The 20,370-nt window shown below is 35.3% G+C and overlaps 2 protein-coding genes across 2 annotated transcripts; one reads left to right on the forward strand and one right to left on the reverse strand.

The window, feature by feature from the left end:
* Positions 1-9,256: 9,256 nt before the first annotated feature.
* On the forward strand, positions 9,257-14,556 carry TOM1 (tobamovirus multiplication 1). The gene is made up of 11 exons (XM_022031691.2): positions 9,257-9,752; positions 10,313-10,403; positions 10,494-10,546; positions 11,147-11,239; positions 11,401-11,472; positions 12,024-12,096; positions 12,196-12,241; positions 12,330-12,393; positions 13,150-13,203; positions 13,752-13,826; positions 13,926-14,556. The coding sequence occupies exons 1-11, from the start codon at positions 9,603-9,605 to the stop codon at positions 14,016-14,018; spliced, it is 864 nt and encodes a 287-aa protein (XP_021887383.1). The 5' UTR covers positions 9,257-9,602; the 3' UTR covers positions 14,019-14,556.
* Positions 14,557-14,791: 235 nt separating this feature from the next.
* Positions 14,792-18,331, reverse strand: LOC110806777 (derlin-2.2). Its single transcript, XM_022031713.2, has 6 exons — positions 18,069-18,331; positions 16,527-16,626; positions 16,052-16,266; positions 15,875-15,958; positions 15,635-15,688; positions 14,792-15,221 (listed from the first exon to the last, which is right to left on the reverse strand). Exons 1-6 carry the CDS (start codon positions 18,165-18,167, stop codon positions 15,039-15,041), a joined length of 735 nt encoding a protein of 244 aa, XP_021887405.1. The 5' UTR covers positions 18,168-18,331; the 3' UTR covers positions 14,792-15,038.
* Positions 18,332-20,370: the final 2,039 nt, after the last annotated feature.

The following is a 20,370-nucleotide window of genomic DNA, read 5'->3' on the forward strand; positions in this document are numbered from 1 at the left end:
CAGGCCCGAGCCAAGGCCCAGGCCGAATCCCTGTACAAATAGGAAACCTTTTTTTCTTTAACTTTCCCTCCAAGTTTCTGTCCGTATGTACATGCAGCTCCCGATCCCGATCAGTATCGTAACGGAATTCGGCGATTTAGGAAACCGCCGCTCCAACTCCGACAAGTACAAGGACACATAAAATACATATAATACTCCTCCTTTACAAATAAATCTAGCTCGTCTTCCCTTCCTGCTTTCTTTTAATAATTTCTTATCGTCTCTTTCCTGATCATACCAATGGTTACAACCAGCTCGTTGACTCTCGACACCAACGTAATTCCACTCCAATTGCTACCCTCCGTAGCCATTCATGTCCGGCTAACCAGATTTCAAAAGACAATATCCTACGACGTTAACGGCGAGGAAACTCTCACGGACGTCCGTCAGCTCTCTCCAGCCTCCGTCTTCGCCTTCACCGTCCGGGATTTTCGCAGTCAACCGATCACCTCATCGTACCTATACATCCACGCGAAGCTCATGGGGGTCTTCTCTGACCCTCAAGTCTGCGACCGCCTTGCGGAGGAAACCTTTTTGACTGCTCGCTACCACACCAACTTGGGCTTGCCAGGAATGCTGATCGAAACCGACGCCCAAATGGTCTCTACCCGAACCATATTCCATGCTCAAATTTCTCTTGACAATTTGGCTTCCTCGCAGCACTCTCCGATCACGGGTGATGATAATGAGAATCACGATCCAATTTTGGAAATTTCCCCCTTCGACGGCAACAACAGCGAGAGTGGCCAACTGGGTAACTGCGCCATCTGTCTCGACGACCTCTCCGACGATAACGTCCTCGCCGAGATGCCATGCCGCCATATCTTTCATCTACATTGTATTTCCACTTGGTTGCAGGGTCATAATACTTGCCCTCTGTGTCGCCGAGTGTGTTGACACACCATTTCTCTCTCCCCCTGTCTTTGGTACTCACTGCCTGGTCATCAATGGCGCTCATCGTCGTCTCCATTGTTTTTCCAGTCCCGATTTTCTTGCATGAAGGTTTAGGAATATCTTATTAATTAACCTCATTCGGGTGTACATGTATGCAACTGGGTATTCAACAATTACTGTAACGTTACTGTATGAACCAAAACTTTTGACGTCAAAGTTAAATGCATGGGCTTGAACTTTGGATATTGAATATCAAAATTAGCTTACCATCAAAATTTTATTAAAATTAGTAAGTCTACGAACTTTATGATTACTCCAATTAAGAAATTTTATCTATTATAAAAAAAAATATTTATTCAAAAAAATTTATTTAATTAAATATTATAAATCAATCATTAAAATACTATAATACACCTATAAAATAATAAATTTCATGTGTTTACTTAAGTTCAAACTTTAAAATTTTTTAATAAAATATAAATATTTTAGCTCCTATACTATTGTATTGTAAATTATATCGATTTAAATCACCGAATTTACATCTATAGAACTTTTGGGCTATACACATTTATAAAAGTAATGAAGTCTATATTAACTTTTGTTTTGTTTTGTTATTCATGAAATTCTTATTAACTTGATTATGCAATAATTTACTAAAAAAAAATACTCTCATGCACCAAATAGAACTTTTTTTGTGTGCAGTGAGAGACAAAAGACAAAAGAAAATTAAAAAATCGTCATATACATCCGGAACTAAGAGATACCCGTGATATCGTCAGTGAATAGCTATTGGAGATCATTCAACACTTGAACATGAGAATGGAGGTCCATCGGTAGAAAGAAGCTAGTATTCGTCAACCAATCAGCGCATTTATCTCCTTCACGATAGACATGTTCGATCCGAACTTATCAATCCTACAATAGCAAGTGTTTGATCTCACGAATGAATGCAGCATGCGCATTAATATTGTAATCCTCCTTAGTAAGTAACTGCACTGCTAAAGTGTTATCTATTTTCAAAATAATACTACGAAACCAAGCATTTTAAGCGAGTTGAAGACCATCAAAAGCACCCTAAAACTTAGCCTAAAGAACAGAGCATCTGTCAATCTTCTTGTTAAAGCTTCTCAGGCAAGCACCATTTTCATCCCTAATAAGTTCGCTACAGCAAGCGAGATTGGTTACAGGACGATAAGCACCATCAGTGTTCATCTTCAACCAACCTCTGGTGTGTTTCTTCCAAGCTACAAGTTCTTCCAATCTGTACGTCATACCTTGAAAAAAAAAAGATTTATATTATTAGCCATATAAGTATAATCAGTCATGAGGGACACATCCTTAGTAAACTCATTGATATTGTTTTTCCTCTCTTGGAAAATAAATTTATTTTTATAGTTCCACAAACTCCAGCAAATAAGGCCAAAGATCACTCTTCAATCCTGAAATGTCTTGCACCAATGCTAATTATTTTTAAGGTTCAGCATGAACCACTCATCCACAGTACCACAGAAGAAAGTTGATTGAGCTTCAGCAGGTATGATCTTCAACCACAACGGCTTGGTCACACTGCAATTACGGAGAACATGATTCACATCCTTAATAGGATCATCACACCTACTTCATTCTACAGTAGATTACATGTGACGTCGATATCTCTCCTAATTCATCAAAAGCTTCCCGTTAGCAGCTAACTAGAGGAACATATGCACCCGTTGAGTACCTAGCCAACTGTCAAATGTCTTTCCAATTCCTATCCTCTGGGTACCAATGATCGCTCTCCAGAAGGATGTAACCTGAGCTAACCTAGAAACACCTAGAGCTCGTCATACCCCAAAAAGAAGAGTCCAGGATATTGTCATCTTTAGGAGCCAGTATTGCTACCATCTATAGCGGCGTACCCATTGGCAACATCCGGTTTAGGGCCTCCTAATCCCATTAGCCGAATGATACCACGTAGTCCTTGACACATTTATGGAGATCTTACTCATCAATAGGTGCGAAAGCTAAAAGCTTAAATGATCCCAGATCCCCTAACTAGCAGTCTTCCCAAAACTTAACATTTTTCCCCAAACCAATAGACCATTTGATGCCAACTCGAAGGTCCATCCATAGATGGTTAAGATTGTGCCAAAGATGGGAGATTGGTCTCATCAGCTTGTAATTCTGCGATAAACTAGGTCATCTGTACTTGTGGGTGAGGACCTGAACCCATAGGGGATCGGGCTTTGCAACTATAGTAAAGCCTAATTTTATTAAGAAAGCTTGGTTTTACTTGTGGATAGACTGAAGGCCGCTTCCCCTAGTGTCGTAAGGCATGTACATGTCATCTCAACTAACAATGTTGATTTTTCGATTGTCATCCCCCTGGCCCCAGAGAAACTTCATGACCACCACTTCAATATGATTACATAGGAATTTAGGCAAAGTTGTGGTCTACATAGCGTAAGCATGGATAGTGATGAGGACGGACTTGGCCAAAGTTAAACGCTTTGCAAAGGAAAGGAGGTTAGCATTCCAGCTAGATAACTTTTGGTTAATCTTCTAAATGATGTAATAATAAGTATCTTTATTGACTCTATTATGTTACAATGGAACTCTCAAATACTTACCAAGATGATTGGAGACTTGAAAATTAAATATCTTGTTAATACGACTAGCCTCACTCGTGGTAACATTACGAGAAAAGAAAGTAAGTATTTTAATCGCACTCACTTTATGACCTGAGCTAGCATAGTATTCCTCTAAGACATTCTTTATAACCTGAGTCTGGTCCTCAGTGGCTTTCCCAAGAATTACCAGGTCATCCACAAAAAAGAGATGTGAGAGGATAGGACCCTTCTTACCAAGGTGGATCGGCCTCTACCTATAATTTCTTACCTAAATATTGGTGTAATGTGATAGTCGTTCCATGCATAACACAAATATATAGGGTGAAAATGGGTCCCCTTATCGAATGCCTTTAGTAGGCCAGAACTCCTAAGTGAGACACCCATTCCACAATAATTACATGGATCAAAAGGATATACACTACATGATGACTCAAATAAGGTTAGGAGGGAGACCAACATCAAGCAGAGTGTCCTCCACATATTTCTAATGGATACAATCATAAGTTTTTTCTAAATCCACCTTAATGGTCATTCACTTGTCTTTCCCTTGAAAATGTCGCAGAAAGTGGACCACTTCTTGGGCAATAATAATGTTATTCGTGATATTCCTACTGGCTACAAAGCTAGCTTGGGTACGGTCAACCAAAAAAAGCATTAAGTTCTTGAGTCTATTGACAATGAATTTAGTAACACTTTTATATAAAACCATTAATAAACTGATCGGACGAAATTCTTTAATAGTCTCTACTCCCGCAACTTTACGCATGACGGTAATAAGGGTCTTGTTAATCTCAACAGGTAACTATTCGCCATGGAAGATACCCTTGAGCATTGCGCAAACCGACTCACCTATAATCTCTCATTGGTTCTGGAAGAACACCGCGTGAAGGTCATCCACTATGGGGGCCTTTAACGGGTGCATGCTAAATAAAATATCATAAATTTTATCATTCGTTATCCTAAAGTCTAACTGAGAAACCATAGTAGCTATTAATTTCAGGAATAAGCCTTTAACAGAGTAATGTGGTATGGGTCCCTCTTCGGCTATATAAAGGTGCTCAAAGAAGGTGGAGGTTGTTATCCAAAATTGGCCCTCATCGGTACTCCAATTACCGTCCCCATTCTTAAGCATACTAATTTTATTCTTTTTCCTTTTAAAGATGATTTGAGAATGAAAGTATTTGGTGTTCCTGTCCCCTAGAGAAATCCAATTATATTGGGATTTTTGCTTCCAGAGCATTTTTTCTTATAGTAACACCCCCTCTAATTCCTCTTTTAAGGATTTGTCCAACTCTTGAACCTTAACAAAGTGGTGTCTTTCTAGCGCCTATTGGATCTCATTCAGTCTTATTAGGAGGATGCGTTTTCTCTTACTAATATGGTCAAACACATTTATATTATAGTCCTGCACAGTCTCGCTGAAATTACTAATGTTCTCTTGGATGGAGAGATGTTTTTGCCAATTTCTTCTAACCAAGTTAAGAAAATAGGGATGAGATAGCCACACAACTAAAAATCAAAAGGGTTCGAGATGCTTATTGTGAGTGTGATGGGTGTAAGGGATAATCAGGAGAGACCTAATAATCATATTGCACTTTTGAAATATGGTGAATGATGGCCTATGAGAATTAGTTGAACCATCTCTGGTTACAGATAGTCTATCAAGCCGTTGAAAAAGGGTCTCACGTCACCATGCAAAATTCGGTCCTATATAATCAAGCTGTTATAAGGAATTGACATCAATGAAGTAGTTAAAGAGAGCACAACCTTTAGACCGTTTAGCCACCCCCCCTCTTTGGTCCTCCAAATCCAAAATAGCATTGAAGTCCCTAACAAAGAGCCAAGGGCGATCCATGTGATGCCCAATAATGGTGAGCTCCTCCCAAAGGTCTTTATATTTATGAGGATTTGGGCTTCCATAAACAATAAAAAGGGAGAAGTCCTCCCAACCATCATTCCTGTTAATCTTAGAATAGATAAACTGACAGTGATTGTAGTCCACATTAATATGGATAAACTCTTTTCACATTGTTTAAATGTTCCCCAAAAATCCAACTGCTTCAACTTTGTGAGAGTAGTCGAATATCAGGTTTTTGATCACTTTATTTGCTTTTTTGCCTACCGTCCTAAGCTCCAACAATGCAACCAAAGCAAGGTTGTGGACATTGACAAAGGACTTCAGGACACGCTAGAGACCAATTTTTGCTGCACCCTAATAATTCCACACAAGAAATGAGTAATCCATAGGGTAAAAATAAGGGAACAAAGGAGCTTATGCTCAAAAGAAGAACTATGTTTGCTCCTTTTGAAGGGCATCAATAGCACTCGAAATGGGTCTTACATCCTTGTTGACAAGCTCTTGAATTTTGGACATAAAGGAGTTGATCGTAGTGGAAGTAGTGGATGTAGGTGTCTCATCCCCTTTTTTGGACTTGACTTTTTTAAAAAAAATCTTATTGATTTTTATATCTTTATTGATACCAAGTCTATCCAGTGATTTGACTACCGGCCTTAAACAATCCCTTAAAGAGATCGTTCGTGACATGGAGCTATGGGAGGAGGACTGATTGAGTTCGTGGTCTTAGTCCATCTTATCCTTAATTATTACAACAATATTTTTTGAAGGTTCCAGCATAGTAATACCTTCCCTTATTACAAACTTCTCATTGTAAGTCATTCCTATGCCACGGGGGTTGATGCGTCCCTTTGTCCTGCTAGATTCTCTAATTATATTAGTCATGGGCATCGCACATCCAATGGTGGGCTTAGTATTGGCCAGTATGGTAGAACCCATGATTTCAGGGAGGGCATCCATCGTCTTCTAATTATTGTTTTCCACCACAACATTTTCCTTTTATTCCTTGGGGATTGTCTCTTATTTGAGATCCCCACATGTTTAGGAGTTTTTACCACTAGCCAATTTGGTCCTTCTAAGGCTCCCTCCATGTCCGCAATCATACTAAATCTTGATTTATTCTTATTATTCTCTTTTGGAATATCTGAGTCCTTGCTCGGCAAGATAGGAGTTTTACTTCCAACTTTCCTCCTCTTGCGTTGGACTTGCATCCAGAAACCATAATTTTCATCTAGCATTGCCACATTATCTTGTTTACCGGTACCTGTGCTTCCACATTGACTCAATCTCTATCTCAGCTTTTTTCTTGTACTGGTCTTTAAGATGTCCATATACTCCGCAGTCGAAGTATATAATAAGCAATCCCTCATATTCCACTCTCTGTAGGCGCCCATCCAACATGAACTTAGAAATGAGTGGTTTAGTCAGATCAATTCCAACTGCCAATTAAGCAAACTTGCTCTGTTCAGTAGATTCAGTGTTATAGTCAATGCAAAAGATCTTCCCTATCACCCTGGAGATAGCTCTGAGTACATTTTTATAGTAATAATGGATGGGGAAACCAAGAAATCGCACCCAGTCCACCATATTAGTGACATTCGGATTTGCAGTAGAGAAACTGGGGGACCAAGGCTACACTATAAGGTAATGGCCATATATAATCCATGGGCCATCCGTAAGAACGTGTGTGTAGTTCTCTGTCGAGTGGAATTTGACCATGTAGTAATCATTATCTAGGTCAATCAGGTGTAATTGATCATTAGGCTTCCACAGGTTATGAAATTTTGCCCATAGTGTTTTATACTCAATCGACTTCCCAAGCAGTTGAATAATCACTGGAAGTTTCATATTTTGCACTATAAGGTTATGCACCTTATTCGAAAAACTGATTCTCGGTATTTTATTCTCTATCTCAAACTCAACATCCCCATCCTTGATCTCAATTTCACCTCGGCTGTTAGCAATCTGATGACTATTTATGAGTTTATTTTTAAATGGGACTTTCACATTTGGTGCTCCCTGCGGCGAAGGGGATTTCCCAAGGTGTGTTGTTTGTGGTATCTCGTCTATAATTTGCTTAAGGTTCATCACCTCTCCGCCTATTCCATAAGACCCATCCCCAATCAGAGTATCCACCATAGTTTCATCTTCAACATCAAACTTTTCCATACCTGACCGGAACAAGGTTTGGGGCGCCGGTCGGGTCGCACCAAAACAGGGGAAAACCACATATGTTGTTGGCTTACCTTCAACTTGCATTGCCTCCATCATCGGCTCATCCTCCGCAACCACCACCTGAATCGTGCTCCGGAATGCAGGTGGGGTCGCGCTCCACCGTCCCTATTTTCGCAACTCCTTCCATCGGTGTTGTAGCCAGGCCCTGTTCGTCTGCGATCGACGCGAGGCGGTCAGCCCCAGATCGGGTCGCATCGTTCCACCTTAAGCGACTCGCTTCCAAGTCGGGCGGTGCCTCTTCTGTTTCCATCTCTCCTTCTTGACATCCCTTCCTACATCCTCTGTTGTTCATAAGGAAACGAAGAGTGATTCTCCTCCGGCTTTATCTTAACCTTCTTCGTGGACCGATTGACTTTCGGGCAAGGCGACGCCTCCCCTTTCTCCATTAAGGCGATATCGAAAGAGAGCAACATTAACATTTCGACAATTTAGGGTGCGGCTGAGAGAAGAAAACGATCTTTTTAAATTAGTATTTGTTTTGTACCAAATATAACTTTAACTCTTTAATTAAGTCATTATTTTAATTATTTATATAATCTTTAAATTTTAAATAATTATGTAATTAACATAAAAACCCACTAATGAGATCATTAGTAGTGTTTTTAAAATTGATCTATATAAATTTAAAAATATTTTATAAAAAAAAAGTATTTAATTAATTATCATTATAATTTCAAATCAATTCAAATCAAATCAGTCATGTAATTGTACTAAAAATTCTTAATACAAAATCTTTTGCTAATCCTAATATATTGATTCAATTAATTATTCATCGCTAATTATTCATTTCGAACTCTCTTTTAATATATTTAGCAAATTTATAATATTAACTAATAAATTTAAATAATCTTTAAAATTTTATTGTGATATAATATATGATTGTAACTGTTAATTTTTCAAAAAAAAATAATAATAATAATAATAAACTCGAGTTATATTAACTTGTGTTTATTACGTTCTAATCACAAATTTAAATGGTTGGATTAAATATTCAGATAGCAATGATGATTTATATAATTTAAAAATAATTTAATCATCTAGTAGATCTTTCGTCTCCGTTATTATAATACATTAATATTCACAAAATCATGATGATCGTAATAACCCTACTAAATATTTATAAATTAATGCCTCACTTGGGCACGTAATCATAAATATATTAATACGGGCAAAAACCGTGTTTGGTCGAAACCTCATACAGATATCATTTTTCAACATAAAAACAGAGAGACAAACCCTTTCGGCCAAACACGCCCTTTCATTCGTCAGTCGAGAAATTTCGCGTCGCAACCCGTCAAAATTATATGGACCCCATTGTCGAGGGGTCCGAAATCTTTCTCAATTCAAACATAAATTGCTCTGCCATAACAAATATATTAATTAATTTAATATTTATCACAGATTAATTATTTTATAAAAAAGGAAGTCTTTTTCAATTATTAAATGTTAATTATATTAATAAATATTGATTAATCTTATAGCCTAAATAAATAAATTATTGGGTTAAATTTTTTTTTGTTTTTATAAAAAAAGAATTTTAATTTAAAAAATTCGCTGTTTATTTTTTTAAAAAAATTTTATAATATATTTATAAAATTATGAGTTTTATATTTTTAAATTCTAAAGAGAGCGTTGTACAAACAACGAGGGAGGCAGCAACTTCTTGCGTTGATCTGGTAGAAGCTTAGGTGGGAGCGACCAGTGACCAGTGCCATTAATTGAACTCTGTATCTTCCTCCTTTGACTTTGGTTCTCGCTTCTCTACAGACCGTCTGGTAGAGCGAGCAAAACTCTTCTTTCTCTCTCTCTCTCTTATCTCCCTCTCTGTCTTTTTAATTTTTCTTTTCCCTGTTGCGTTATCGGTTTTGGCAAAACTGTCTCGTTTCTCTCTCGGCTTCTCTCGGGACAGGAGAGAGTTCTTTTGACTTTACCGGATTTTCTCGGAGGAAGAAACAGGGAAAATCTGCAGGATGAGGACTACGCCGGTGAGCTTAACGCCTATGGAGGCGGGAGCGCTGGTTTCGAATTGGTGGGATGAGATCAACGAGTCGCCTCGATGGCAGGACGGGATCTTCTACGCTTTATGCGCTGCTTATGCTCTAGTTTCTTCAGTTGCTCTGGTTGTTATCCTTCACTCAGTCACTCTATTTATGTATGTGTATGTATATGTTGCGTGCTCCTGCGAGTATTACTTTGGATCGAGATCGTTAAGGAACAAGAATTTTGGTTTTTTGACTTCTGCCTTTTTTTTCTCCACGTGTTTGAGTGAGTTCCAATTCGTTAAAATCAGTACGATTTCCTTTTTGCGGATAGTGGCGTTGTGATGAAGCTATGAAATGGAGGGAGCACGCAAGTTTTTTTTTTTTTTTTTGTGACCTGTCATACTTACGTCCTACGCTATACTGGAATAGATTTATCTATTTTTGTGGGTGATTCTACTTTTAAAGTGTTTTGCAAGTTTTACTAATCCTTATTATCTGTCCAATCGGTCTGGTGAGTCAAAATCATTCTGGTGATTTATACTAGAGACTGAGTTCGTGGTGTATGTATTAGGGCATCAAGTTTGTTATGTTGTTGTTTGTATAGCTATCTGCTTATCTAGAATTCTTCTTTACCCTGCTGGTTGAGCTGATAGTTCGTTGAATTTCTGAGGCTTTCTACCTGGGGTTCTGATTTGCAGATTCAATTAATAAGAATTGAACTCAGAGTTCCTGAATATGGTTGGACAACACAGAAGGTGTTCCATCTTATGAATTTCATTGTCAATGGAGGTGATAACCCATGTCTTGCTGATTTATAGCACTCTGTTTCGTATATTAAAGATTCAAATTGACTCTTTATCATGGATAAATGTATTGCAGTCCGTGCAATTGTGTTTGGATTTCACATGGACGTATTCTTTTTACATCCAAAGGTCAGTCTGAAATAGTCTTTCACAAACAAGCATTCCTTTTATTTACAAGATCAGTCTAAAGTATCATAGATTAGCTTCCATCTTAGACATACCCATGGCATATGATGTGAGGCGAACCTTTACCCTTGAAGTTCAATTCAGTATTCTGTTTTTTGACCATGTTTGCAGGTTCTTAACTTCCCTATCAGCTCAGGCCTATTAGTAGGTTATTGTGTGTGACAAGGAAATGGAACAAAATGCTAAATATGATACATACTTTTCTTTAACCACAGTCTGACTGGACGAAATATTTTCCTTGCATTGTATTTTTATGCACACAATGAGGGTTAGATTTGCAGTTTCTGCTGTTTTTTGAAGGATTGTGCAATAATAAAATGGTCTGTCTCTTCCTCTCCATGGTTTTTGAGAAAAGAGGTAGTGTTTATATGATATCCTGATTATCCTACATGCTATGTGCTTAGAACAAGAAAACCAATATAAAATACCTTGTCATGTGACTGGAAGTAATTCACCTTTACTATTCAGTTATTCTCTTTAGTATTATATTGCTAACTTGAATTGCTAGGAGACTTGAATCTTTGTTCGGCTTTATACTATCAGGTACTAACTTTGGTACTGCTGGATCTACCGGGACTATTATTTTTCTCTACATACACATTGCTTGTCTTGTTCTGGGCAGAGATATATCACCAGGCAAGTAAAGACTCTTGATTATTTTGCATGAAGATATTGGTGATCTTTGATAACTTGAGGCTCTCTTATACTGAATATTTGAGATTTTTAAGTGACAAATATGTTTTCTCTTTCTGATTGATAAAGAGAATCTGAAACTTGACTTTGCCATTTCTGAGCAGGCAAGAAGCTTGCCAACAGATAAGCTCCGGATCGTTTACATTTCAATAAATGCATTGATATACTTTATACAGGTGCTTTTCACCTTATACCTTATTTTTTACCTACTTGTTTGTACTTGTTTGCATTTAAACCCATGTAAAAGTTGGATTCTTTTGGATCTCCTGAAGCAGTTTTCTATCATGTTTGTTCCCCTCCTTTTTAGGCAGATCATTGAGTGCCTAAAGAAACAAGATTCCTTTTTTTTTTTTCTTCACGGAATTGTACATATGTCCTGCCTTACATGGGTCTTTCTCTCCATCTTATAGCACCTCTTTCCACTTTACATTAGATAGGAGCTTATACCCACTCCTTGATTCAAAGTGGTAGAAAACCTTTTGCAAATAGATATTTCTGACACTATATTCTTGTCTTTGCAAAATCTGCATAAGGGTATATGTTTTTCCACGGATTTGTATGTATAAATCTTAAGTTCAACACTCCATATAAATCAAGCCTAAGCTCGCTATCAAAAGTTTTATGTGGTCTACGCAGCTTCTTCTTATATCCCTATCAGTTGTATAAATGTTGTTTAACCTTTATCATTTATTCATGAACTTTTACTAGAATTAGTTGTTGATATTAGGTTTGCATCTGGGTCTACCTCTGGATAGATGACAATAACATTCTGGAATTTGTTGGAAAGATATTTATTGCAGGTAAGCCCTTTATAAATTGATGAGTGTCAGGCCTGCTTTGTGCTGATTACAATTTCTTTATTTTTACTAAACCTTATTTTACTTTGTTCTTTCTTTCAGTGGTGTCATTTCTCGCTGCATTAGGTTTCTTGCTCTATGGTGGAAGGTGAATAGTTGTATCATATTTAAATCTAGTGATATATCTAGCCTCAACTATTTTGGCTCACCTATAATTCATATTTCTTCTGTTTCAGATTATTTTTCATGTTGAGACGCTTCCCTATTGAATCCAAAGGGAGAAGGAAGAAGCTCCATGAGGTTCTTTGCTTTTCCTTAGTAATTTCCTAGATTGGATTATAGGACATGATTGCACTCATTGTTCTTGGATATTTTCATTTGATGTAAAACGCGCATACACGTACATGATTTGGATTGTAGACCCCTGTTTTTCTAGGGGAGAAGCTTAGCGAGTCCATTGGTGCAAATGGATATACATAGACTTCATTTAGTAAGTCTATAGAAGTGTTGGATCTGAACTTGAGCTAGAGGACCTCTGTTTACTGTTTGAAGTTTATTTGGATTTGTAATCTTGATACTATCAAACTTGGGGGGTCAAGGGTGTACTTCAGATGTAACCATGCTGCTGATCACTTATGGATGAATATGCTCATATATTTCTTAGAAAACGGGTCAAGGGTGTGCTTCGGATGTAACCATGTTGCTGAGATCGCTTGTGGATGCATATGCACATATATTTATTTGAAAACCACACTTTCCTGATGGTAACAACCATGTGATAGGATGCATGAAAAGAAGTGGGATTAACCTTCCACTTGTGACCATCTAGAATCAAATGTGATATATAATTGAAAGTTCAATCTTGCTATGAACATATGTCTGTGTGGACCATGTTGTATGAATGCTGTGAATTTGTTGTTTTCAATTGTTAAAGCAGTTCTTATTTTTGGCATGTGATTGTACTTGGAAATATAATGTTACAATAATAGGGGCAAATATACTAGAACTTCCTGAGCTTGAGGTATTATTGTTGATGTAAGATGATTTTTGTCACAGGTCGGATCTGTCACAGCCATTTGTTTCACCTGCTTCCTTATAAGATGCTTTGTGGTACGTTACAGACATATTTTGTACTATGTAATGAAGTTAGTGTTCTCGAGCTGACTATAATTTTAATGTACCATTACGAACAAACAATTCCTATGTGGTATCACCTTTGGGGTTATTCATATTGCTTCATCTTCTCCCCCTAAATCATGAATGAGAATGAAGTTAAAAGAGTGAACGTAGTAGACTGACTATAGAGAGTAGAATTTTTGCCTATGGAAAGACCTGCTTAACACAATGTACCTGAGAGACAGAAATGATTGAGGCAGCTAGTGTGAAACTTTGTCTCTTCTTCACAATAGCTAAATTCAATGTTGATTGTTAGTTTGGAATACCACCAATGCAATGGAAGAAAGTAATGTTCCATTGGATTTGGGTTCTTGGATTCAGTCTGTATTCATCCTTTAGGTAGAAAAATGGTTAATGAAATTTGGGAGAAATTCTGGCCGTTCTAGCCATGTTAGTGGGGCAGTATAAATTGGATGTGCTGGATTTACTCGAGTCTTAAAGTGCATTGTAAACTTGTTTTTCACTTGGTTCTCAAATTGCAGGTGGTTTTATCAGCTTTTGGCTCAGGTGCATTGTATGTTGTGGATCATCCCGTCTTGAACTTGGTGTACTACATGGTATAATACAATCCTTATTATTTGAGGACCTTTTCCTCTTCCCCACATTTCTTTATCATGTATTTTTCTAACAATGAGATTCTGTTGAAAAAATGACAGGTAGTTGAGATACTACCTTCAGCACTAGTCCTATTCATTCTACGCAAGTTACCACCTAAGAGAGTATCTGCACAGTATCATCCAATTCGATAACAAAAAGCTTCCTCATATTTTTTTTGTTGCCCAATTGAAATGATTGTGGATGTGAGGGATAATAGATGGTGTTGGAGTTGAGCAAGCGGATCGAATCCTGGAAAGCAAAAACCCAGACTATCTCATTCTAGTTCTGCACTAGTCCTATTCATTGCTCTCGCAAAGATCATTTTGGTTCTGGCATGGCTCATCATCATGCAGGCAATTCTTTACAATTTAGATTTTGCAGTTGTTTGGATTGATTTCTTCATGGCTTATGATATCAGGAGAATTAGGCATTGGAATGTTTTATCAGCTACTTGATCAAGCATTGAGGGGTTAGGAAAGTTTCCTTGTAGGTTCATTTGTAATGGTAGATGTTGCTTCTGTCCAGTTTGTTTTTCTTTTTTCTTTTTGGCATAAGGAGCTGTTAAATCTGTCAGATTGTTTTTTGTGATGTGTTGAACAGTATCAAGGTTGTAGTTTTCTTCTAAGTTGGGCTACTCCCTGTAAACTTTTTATGGTATATTAGAAGCGAAATTTCTTCAACAAAGGAAAAGCATTTTCTCTTTATAAATTCATAAGCATTTTCATAACTTTGGGAAATTTAAAATAAAAATTACATCATTATTGCATCAGGGTGACAAAATAATATTATTAATTACTCTGACAATTTACCAATAAGTTGAATCATTTTGGGGGCATGACAGAAGTCGTCTTCCCCAACGGAATATCTGAGACTGGGCGCGGTCGTTGAATCACGGGCTACCAGCTACTACACAGCACATGTAGCATTTTATACCAATTAACAACCAGAAGCATTCATTCACTCATCCAACAAATTGCCTGTAGGCTTAAAATTACAAAATTCAGTTTCAAACCCACATCATATACAAGCACCACCACCACATTATGACCACGAACTAACAAATTGGGCCACCCAAACTTTCAACGGACCCCTCTGTGATTTCTAAGAGCATTCAATACTCTGAAACCTAATCCTCCATTACCCGGACTTTCCCTTCCACCGCAAAACTAGACCTAATCTTGGTGAAGTTCCTCCGCAGGTGGCGGAGCAAATCTTACATTTGTAGGTCCTGCTACCACCACAGCTTCATCTGCAAATAGCAATTTGATAAATGAGGGTGTCTTCAGGGGCCGCCGACCGGACAACCGCGGATAGACATCTTCAAGAAAATAGTATGCATGACCCGCTATCATTCCCTGAACAACCACCAAAATTTTAGTTCATCAAGAATAAGTGGACAACATATGAAATACTGACATAAGAACTTCCCAAGGAAATACATGGTGGTGAATAGGTAAAGAACATAAATAAGATGAAAGAAAAGTGGTTCAACAGTTTTTGTGGAAATTTACCTTTTCCTATCCATTTTCTTCTCTCAAAAAATTATCTTGTATAACAAGTATATAATGATTTGATACTATATTGTTAGTACTAGCTTAATAAAAATTACACTCTATTGATTTAATAGATCACTTCAACTTTCTATCCAACTATTAATAGAAATACAATACCACCTCAGTATATACCTGCTGTCTGAGATAAATTTGCTTCTCTTGTAACCCAAATTAATAAATTCAACAAAACTAACTTAAAATCTAAAAGCACGCACCAGTAGATCCACCCAAGCACTAGCGCCAACAAGGACAGAGAATCCCAGAAGAACCTGCAACCAAGCAGCACATTTTACGCTCAAATGTCAAATGCAGGGTCTAAAACTCTACCATTATAATGCCAAATCCGCCTTTTACGCTTCTGATAAAAGAATACAAATGCTCAGAGCTTCTGGGGAAGCACTTAGAGAATATCTTAATTTTTTTCAAAAAAAAAAAATCAAATATAGCTCACTTACCCATGGTAGGTAGGCTGCAGTAAAAGTAAATAGACCCAGAAAACTCATATGGATAAAAGGATTTTGCTTGCTCCACACATAAACCTGCAAGGTATGGAAATTTGTAAAGAAACCCCACCGCAACAACAACCAGTAAAACTTTTTTTATTAAAAAATAAAAAGAGAATCAAAACTAACCATCATGAAAGTCAAGGAATTGCTAAGGAAGATGATTTTCGCAAATGACTCGGACAAATAAGGTATCATTCCCCCAACAAGTACAATGCCAGTTAGAACGGTGGCTCCAAATAAAAGCATGTAAAAGAAATCAGCAGTTCTTCCTCGGAAAGAATTTTCTTCAAGAAGTTTGCAGTATCGAGCAAGAAAGAACATATGGAACATAAAATCCAAATCTGCATTACAAGACCACGACAGAGCATGTTAACAATGGCAAACATCAACCTCTAGAGCAAGGACATACACTGAATTGATCAATTTAACTAGATGATAAAGCATGCAAAATTGCAAGAAATCAAAGCTCCATTTACGAGAAATGGAAGAAGTTCAACAATGCTTGTAATTAAACACTTCCTAATCTAGTGCGATTAGACCCAACAAAAGATAGATAGAACTCTCCAAAAAAAGAAAAAAAAAATCAAAAGCTCAAACTTACCCATTTTTCGGAAATATAGGAAATTGGTGATGAGGCGCCAGAACTGGTACTGCTTAACCACAAGAGTCGGGTTCAAGTACAGGTTATAAGGAGATATTATCTGCAAATATTTCAGGAAAATCAATCAAATTCATCACTTGAAAAACTAGTTAGTGAACAATGCACACCGGCACTACTCCTCTATGGTTTTCCATATGCAAAGCAATCAATTAACTTGGCAGATAGTTAATTAATTGCTTAATGGAGCAGTGAAGTAGCAGGCAAAAGGAATAGGTCCAATGTCAATAAGATTGGAGCCTATGTTATTGAACAAATTTTCTCCTAGGAAGAGGTGGGAATCTCTCTCATTTTATAATTTTAATAATTAAATATTGATGTTTTAGGAAAAGTACCATGTTTTTCATTTTCCCCAAGCAATAATATTATTTCCACGAAGAAGAAACTTAATAAATTTTTATTATTTCCAACTATGCCAATATTTTTTAAAACAATTATGGAATATTATAAATATATTCAAGATTCTCAAATATATATACTTACCGTTGCCCTTTTTTAAATAATTTTCGTGTTTTTCTACAGAAAACCCTAACTCTCTTTATACCTTTCCTATCCGTTTATTTATTTCATTCATTTTACTAATCCAGCAGACTCTTAACAATGATAATGATCTTATTATGTCCAAATGCAGCTCAAGTTGAATTCAACAACATACTAAAAAAACTCAAGTTCGCTCACCGTTAAGCTCTAAAGCTTTAAGAAATCCTTTATTTCCGTAAATAATTAAAGAAATGGAGTTGCATATGGATGGAAAACATTCCATCTAATAAATACTATAAAGCCGGCCAGATATTAAAAACAGACACTTTCTATCAAATACAACTTAAACCTACCTCATTCTCCCAGCATGTTTGAGAATATCATAACCAAACATTAACGTTACACACATCTCTATTTCATGGAACATAAGATACTAAATGTTAAACTTTCTCTTCAATCACAACTAAAACAAACGTCAAACAGTTTTTTTTCATTAGAGATTATTTCATTCACGCATAAAACAATATGGTTCTCGTGCTTAGGTATCAATTAGAATCAACCAAAACAAATTAACCTAATCCAATCAAACCTAAATTTCTTGGCACTATCAGAAACAGCTAAGATAAGCTAAACTGAACATCCAGTTATGCAGTTTTCCCTGCTAGACGTTGATAAACACAGATTGTGAGATGTACATTAAAAAAACAATATGAAAAAGTCGATAGATAAAGGTTCCTCGACAAAGAAAAAGAAAAAAGAAAATCGATATGTAAAAGCAAATTCTTTCAAGAAAATTATGACAATCTCAGTTCACGTCAACCCAAAACAATCAAACCCATTTTGCAGAAACAAAAGCAAAATACTGTGAACATCAAAAACCAATAACCCTATAAAAACTTCACAGCAAAACATGAAGACAAAACCGGATTGAAAATTAACCTCGAATGAATAACAAAAGTAAAACTAAAGTCTCAATCGGAAAAAAAATAGGCGAGATTAACCTACATCGAGAGAGCAGCCGATGGTGGTGACAATAGCAGCAGTGAGATACGAGCGGGTGATAATAGGCATCTGCTTGTACCACTCTTCAACAGCTTGAGCCATTTCTCTCTTTCCCTCGCTCGCCAACCTTCGGTTTCACAGAAACTCAATCACGATTTCCTGAATCAAATTCGAGATGAAGAGAATCTCTAGAAGTTTTCTGAGAGAGGAATTGAGAAAAGAGAAGGTTTTGAAGATCGAAACAAAAGATTTTTGTAAAAACCGCAGGAGACATATACATATATATATATATATATATATCCTCAGTGACAGCTAATGACGAACCTAAACGAATCAGGAAGCGCGTCCTCGTCACGGGCCAATAAGCTAATTTTTGCTTTCGAGTTCAAATGCTTCTATTGACAGCTAATCTCTTCTCAAGGCAGGGGAAATGCATGCTTATGTAAAATGGTCAATAGATATAAAAAAATAATTATAAAATATTTTGTTTAGACAATGAGAATTTGAATTATCTTATTTAGATTTAAGATAAAATGGAAATATATATATATATCAATATATAAATAATAAATATTCTGAAAATTTTAGTTGTCAATTTACAATTTACAATATACATTATAATAAAATTATTAAATTCCATTCATCATCCATTCTCGAAAAATTGAATACCATTTTTATTATGTTGACCTTTTATAAGACTGATATGTTATGTTTTTTGTATATGCTATATTAAGGATATATGTAAAGGATATCTTTTGTTTATATTTATTTCTTTATAATATATGCATGATCATAAGGTAAGTCGGTTTTAGTTAGTGATGGGTACGTGAGAGGAATATTTTATTTAGGTTAAGCATATGATATATAGTATATTTAAATAAGTCTTATTTTAAAATAATTAACACGTTAAACATAAGATATAGTACCTTAATAAATAGTTTGTTTGTGAAGAATTGCATACCATCTCAAATACTTTATGTTAAGTATATGTATTTGTTCACACAATAAAAATTATCCTCTAATGAATTCTATAATCATTGAATTGTTACCGATGAGAAAAAAATAGCAAGTCAAAGAACGAATTTCTAAATAGAATTGAAGCATATATTCGAAAAAAGTGACTCGATTTTGTAGTAACGAGATTAAAAAAAAATATTTGTCTAAAATTTATGATATGTTGTTATGCGAATTCTATTATGGAATAATACAAAATTTTCTTTCACTGCTTGAAATTTAAATAAAAAATAACATAGGAACGGTTTTGATAAATACGATTCATAGTATTAGTTTAGAGATTTGAGCAAAAATGACTATGATTTGTTATAAATGTCATTTTTATATTGATGCTAATATTAAAAATAATAATTTTATAAGTATACGATGATATAAACTTAATGCAACTATATGAACTAAGAAATTATGATAATTTTTCTATTTTTCAGTAAACAAATAATAAATAACTCTTTTATTCAGAAAAATCTTTACTGATATAATTATTTTTAAACTTCAAATTTAGTTAGAATTTATTTATTACGACAATTAAAATAAGAACACCAATTCAAAGAGTAAAACATGTTAAAAAACCATTCAATTAATTTAATATAAGAAAAAAAACTTATAAAAGGAGTTAAAAATTAAAATAAATAAATAAATAATAAAAAATTTTAAAATTCTTTTAGAGACAGACTATATTAAAAGATTATATTTTTTTTAATTAATAAAATCTAAAATATTTGTTAATTTTAAAGATTCAGAACCATAAAAAATATATAAAATTATATATATATATATATTAAACAGACTGATGTCATTAATATCATCTATCAGTAATTATAAATTATTATTTATAAATTAAAATTATCAATCTTCATTAGTCATTAATGTACATTTCAATATGGATGAATTTCATAAATAAATACATAAATAATATTATTAGATATATCTTAATATTTTTTATAATTCTCGACATATGTTATTTTAAAATATTATTTAAAAAAATAATTTAATAATCTAAAATAAATTTATAAGTACTTCCAATTTATTAATCAAACATATTAAAAAAAATTATAAAAAAGTATTTACTTATATATATTTTTGTACTAGAACTAAAATTCAAAAATCACTTACAACATATTCCAACTATATTATATAAATATAATTAAGGTAGCCATTTAAGTTGATGAAATCATAATATAAAGTACAAGAAATAATAATAATATAATAAAAATAAATTTATCAACTTCCCCGCACGTGGGAGGCAACAGTACGTGCTTCTTGGTTAACGTACCTCTCTGTTTTCCCCCAT

This window comes from Carica papaya, chromosome 7 (genome assembly GCF_054855325.1).
Source record: "Carica papaya isolate Zhongbai chromosome 7, ASM5485532v1, whole genome shotgun sequence".
Taxonomy (NCBI): domain Eukaryota; kingdom Viridiplantae; phylum Streptophyta; class Magnoliopsida; order Brassicales; family Caricaceae; genus Carica; species Carica papaya.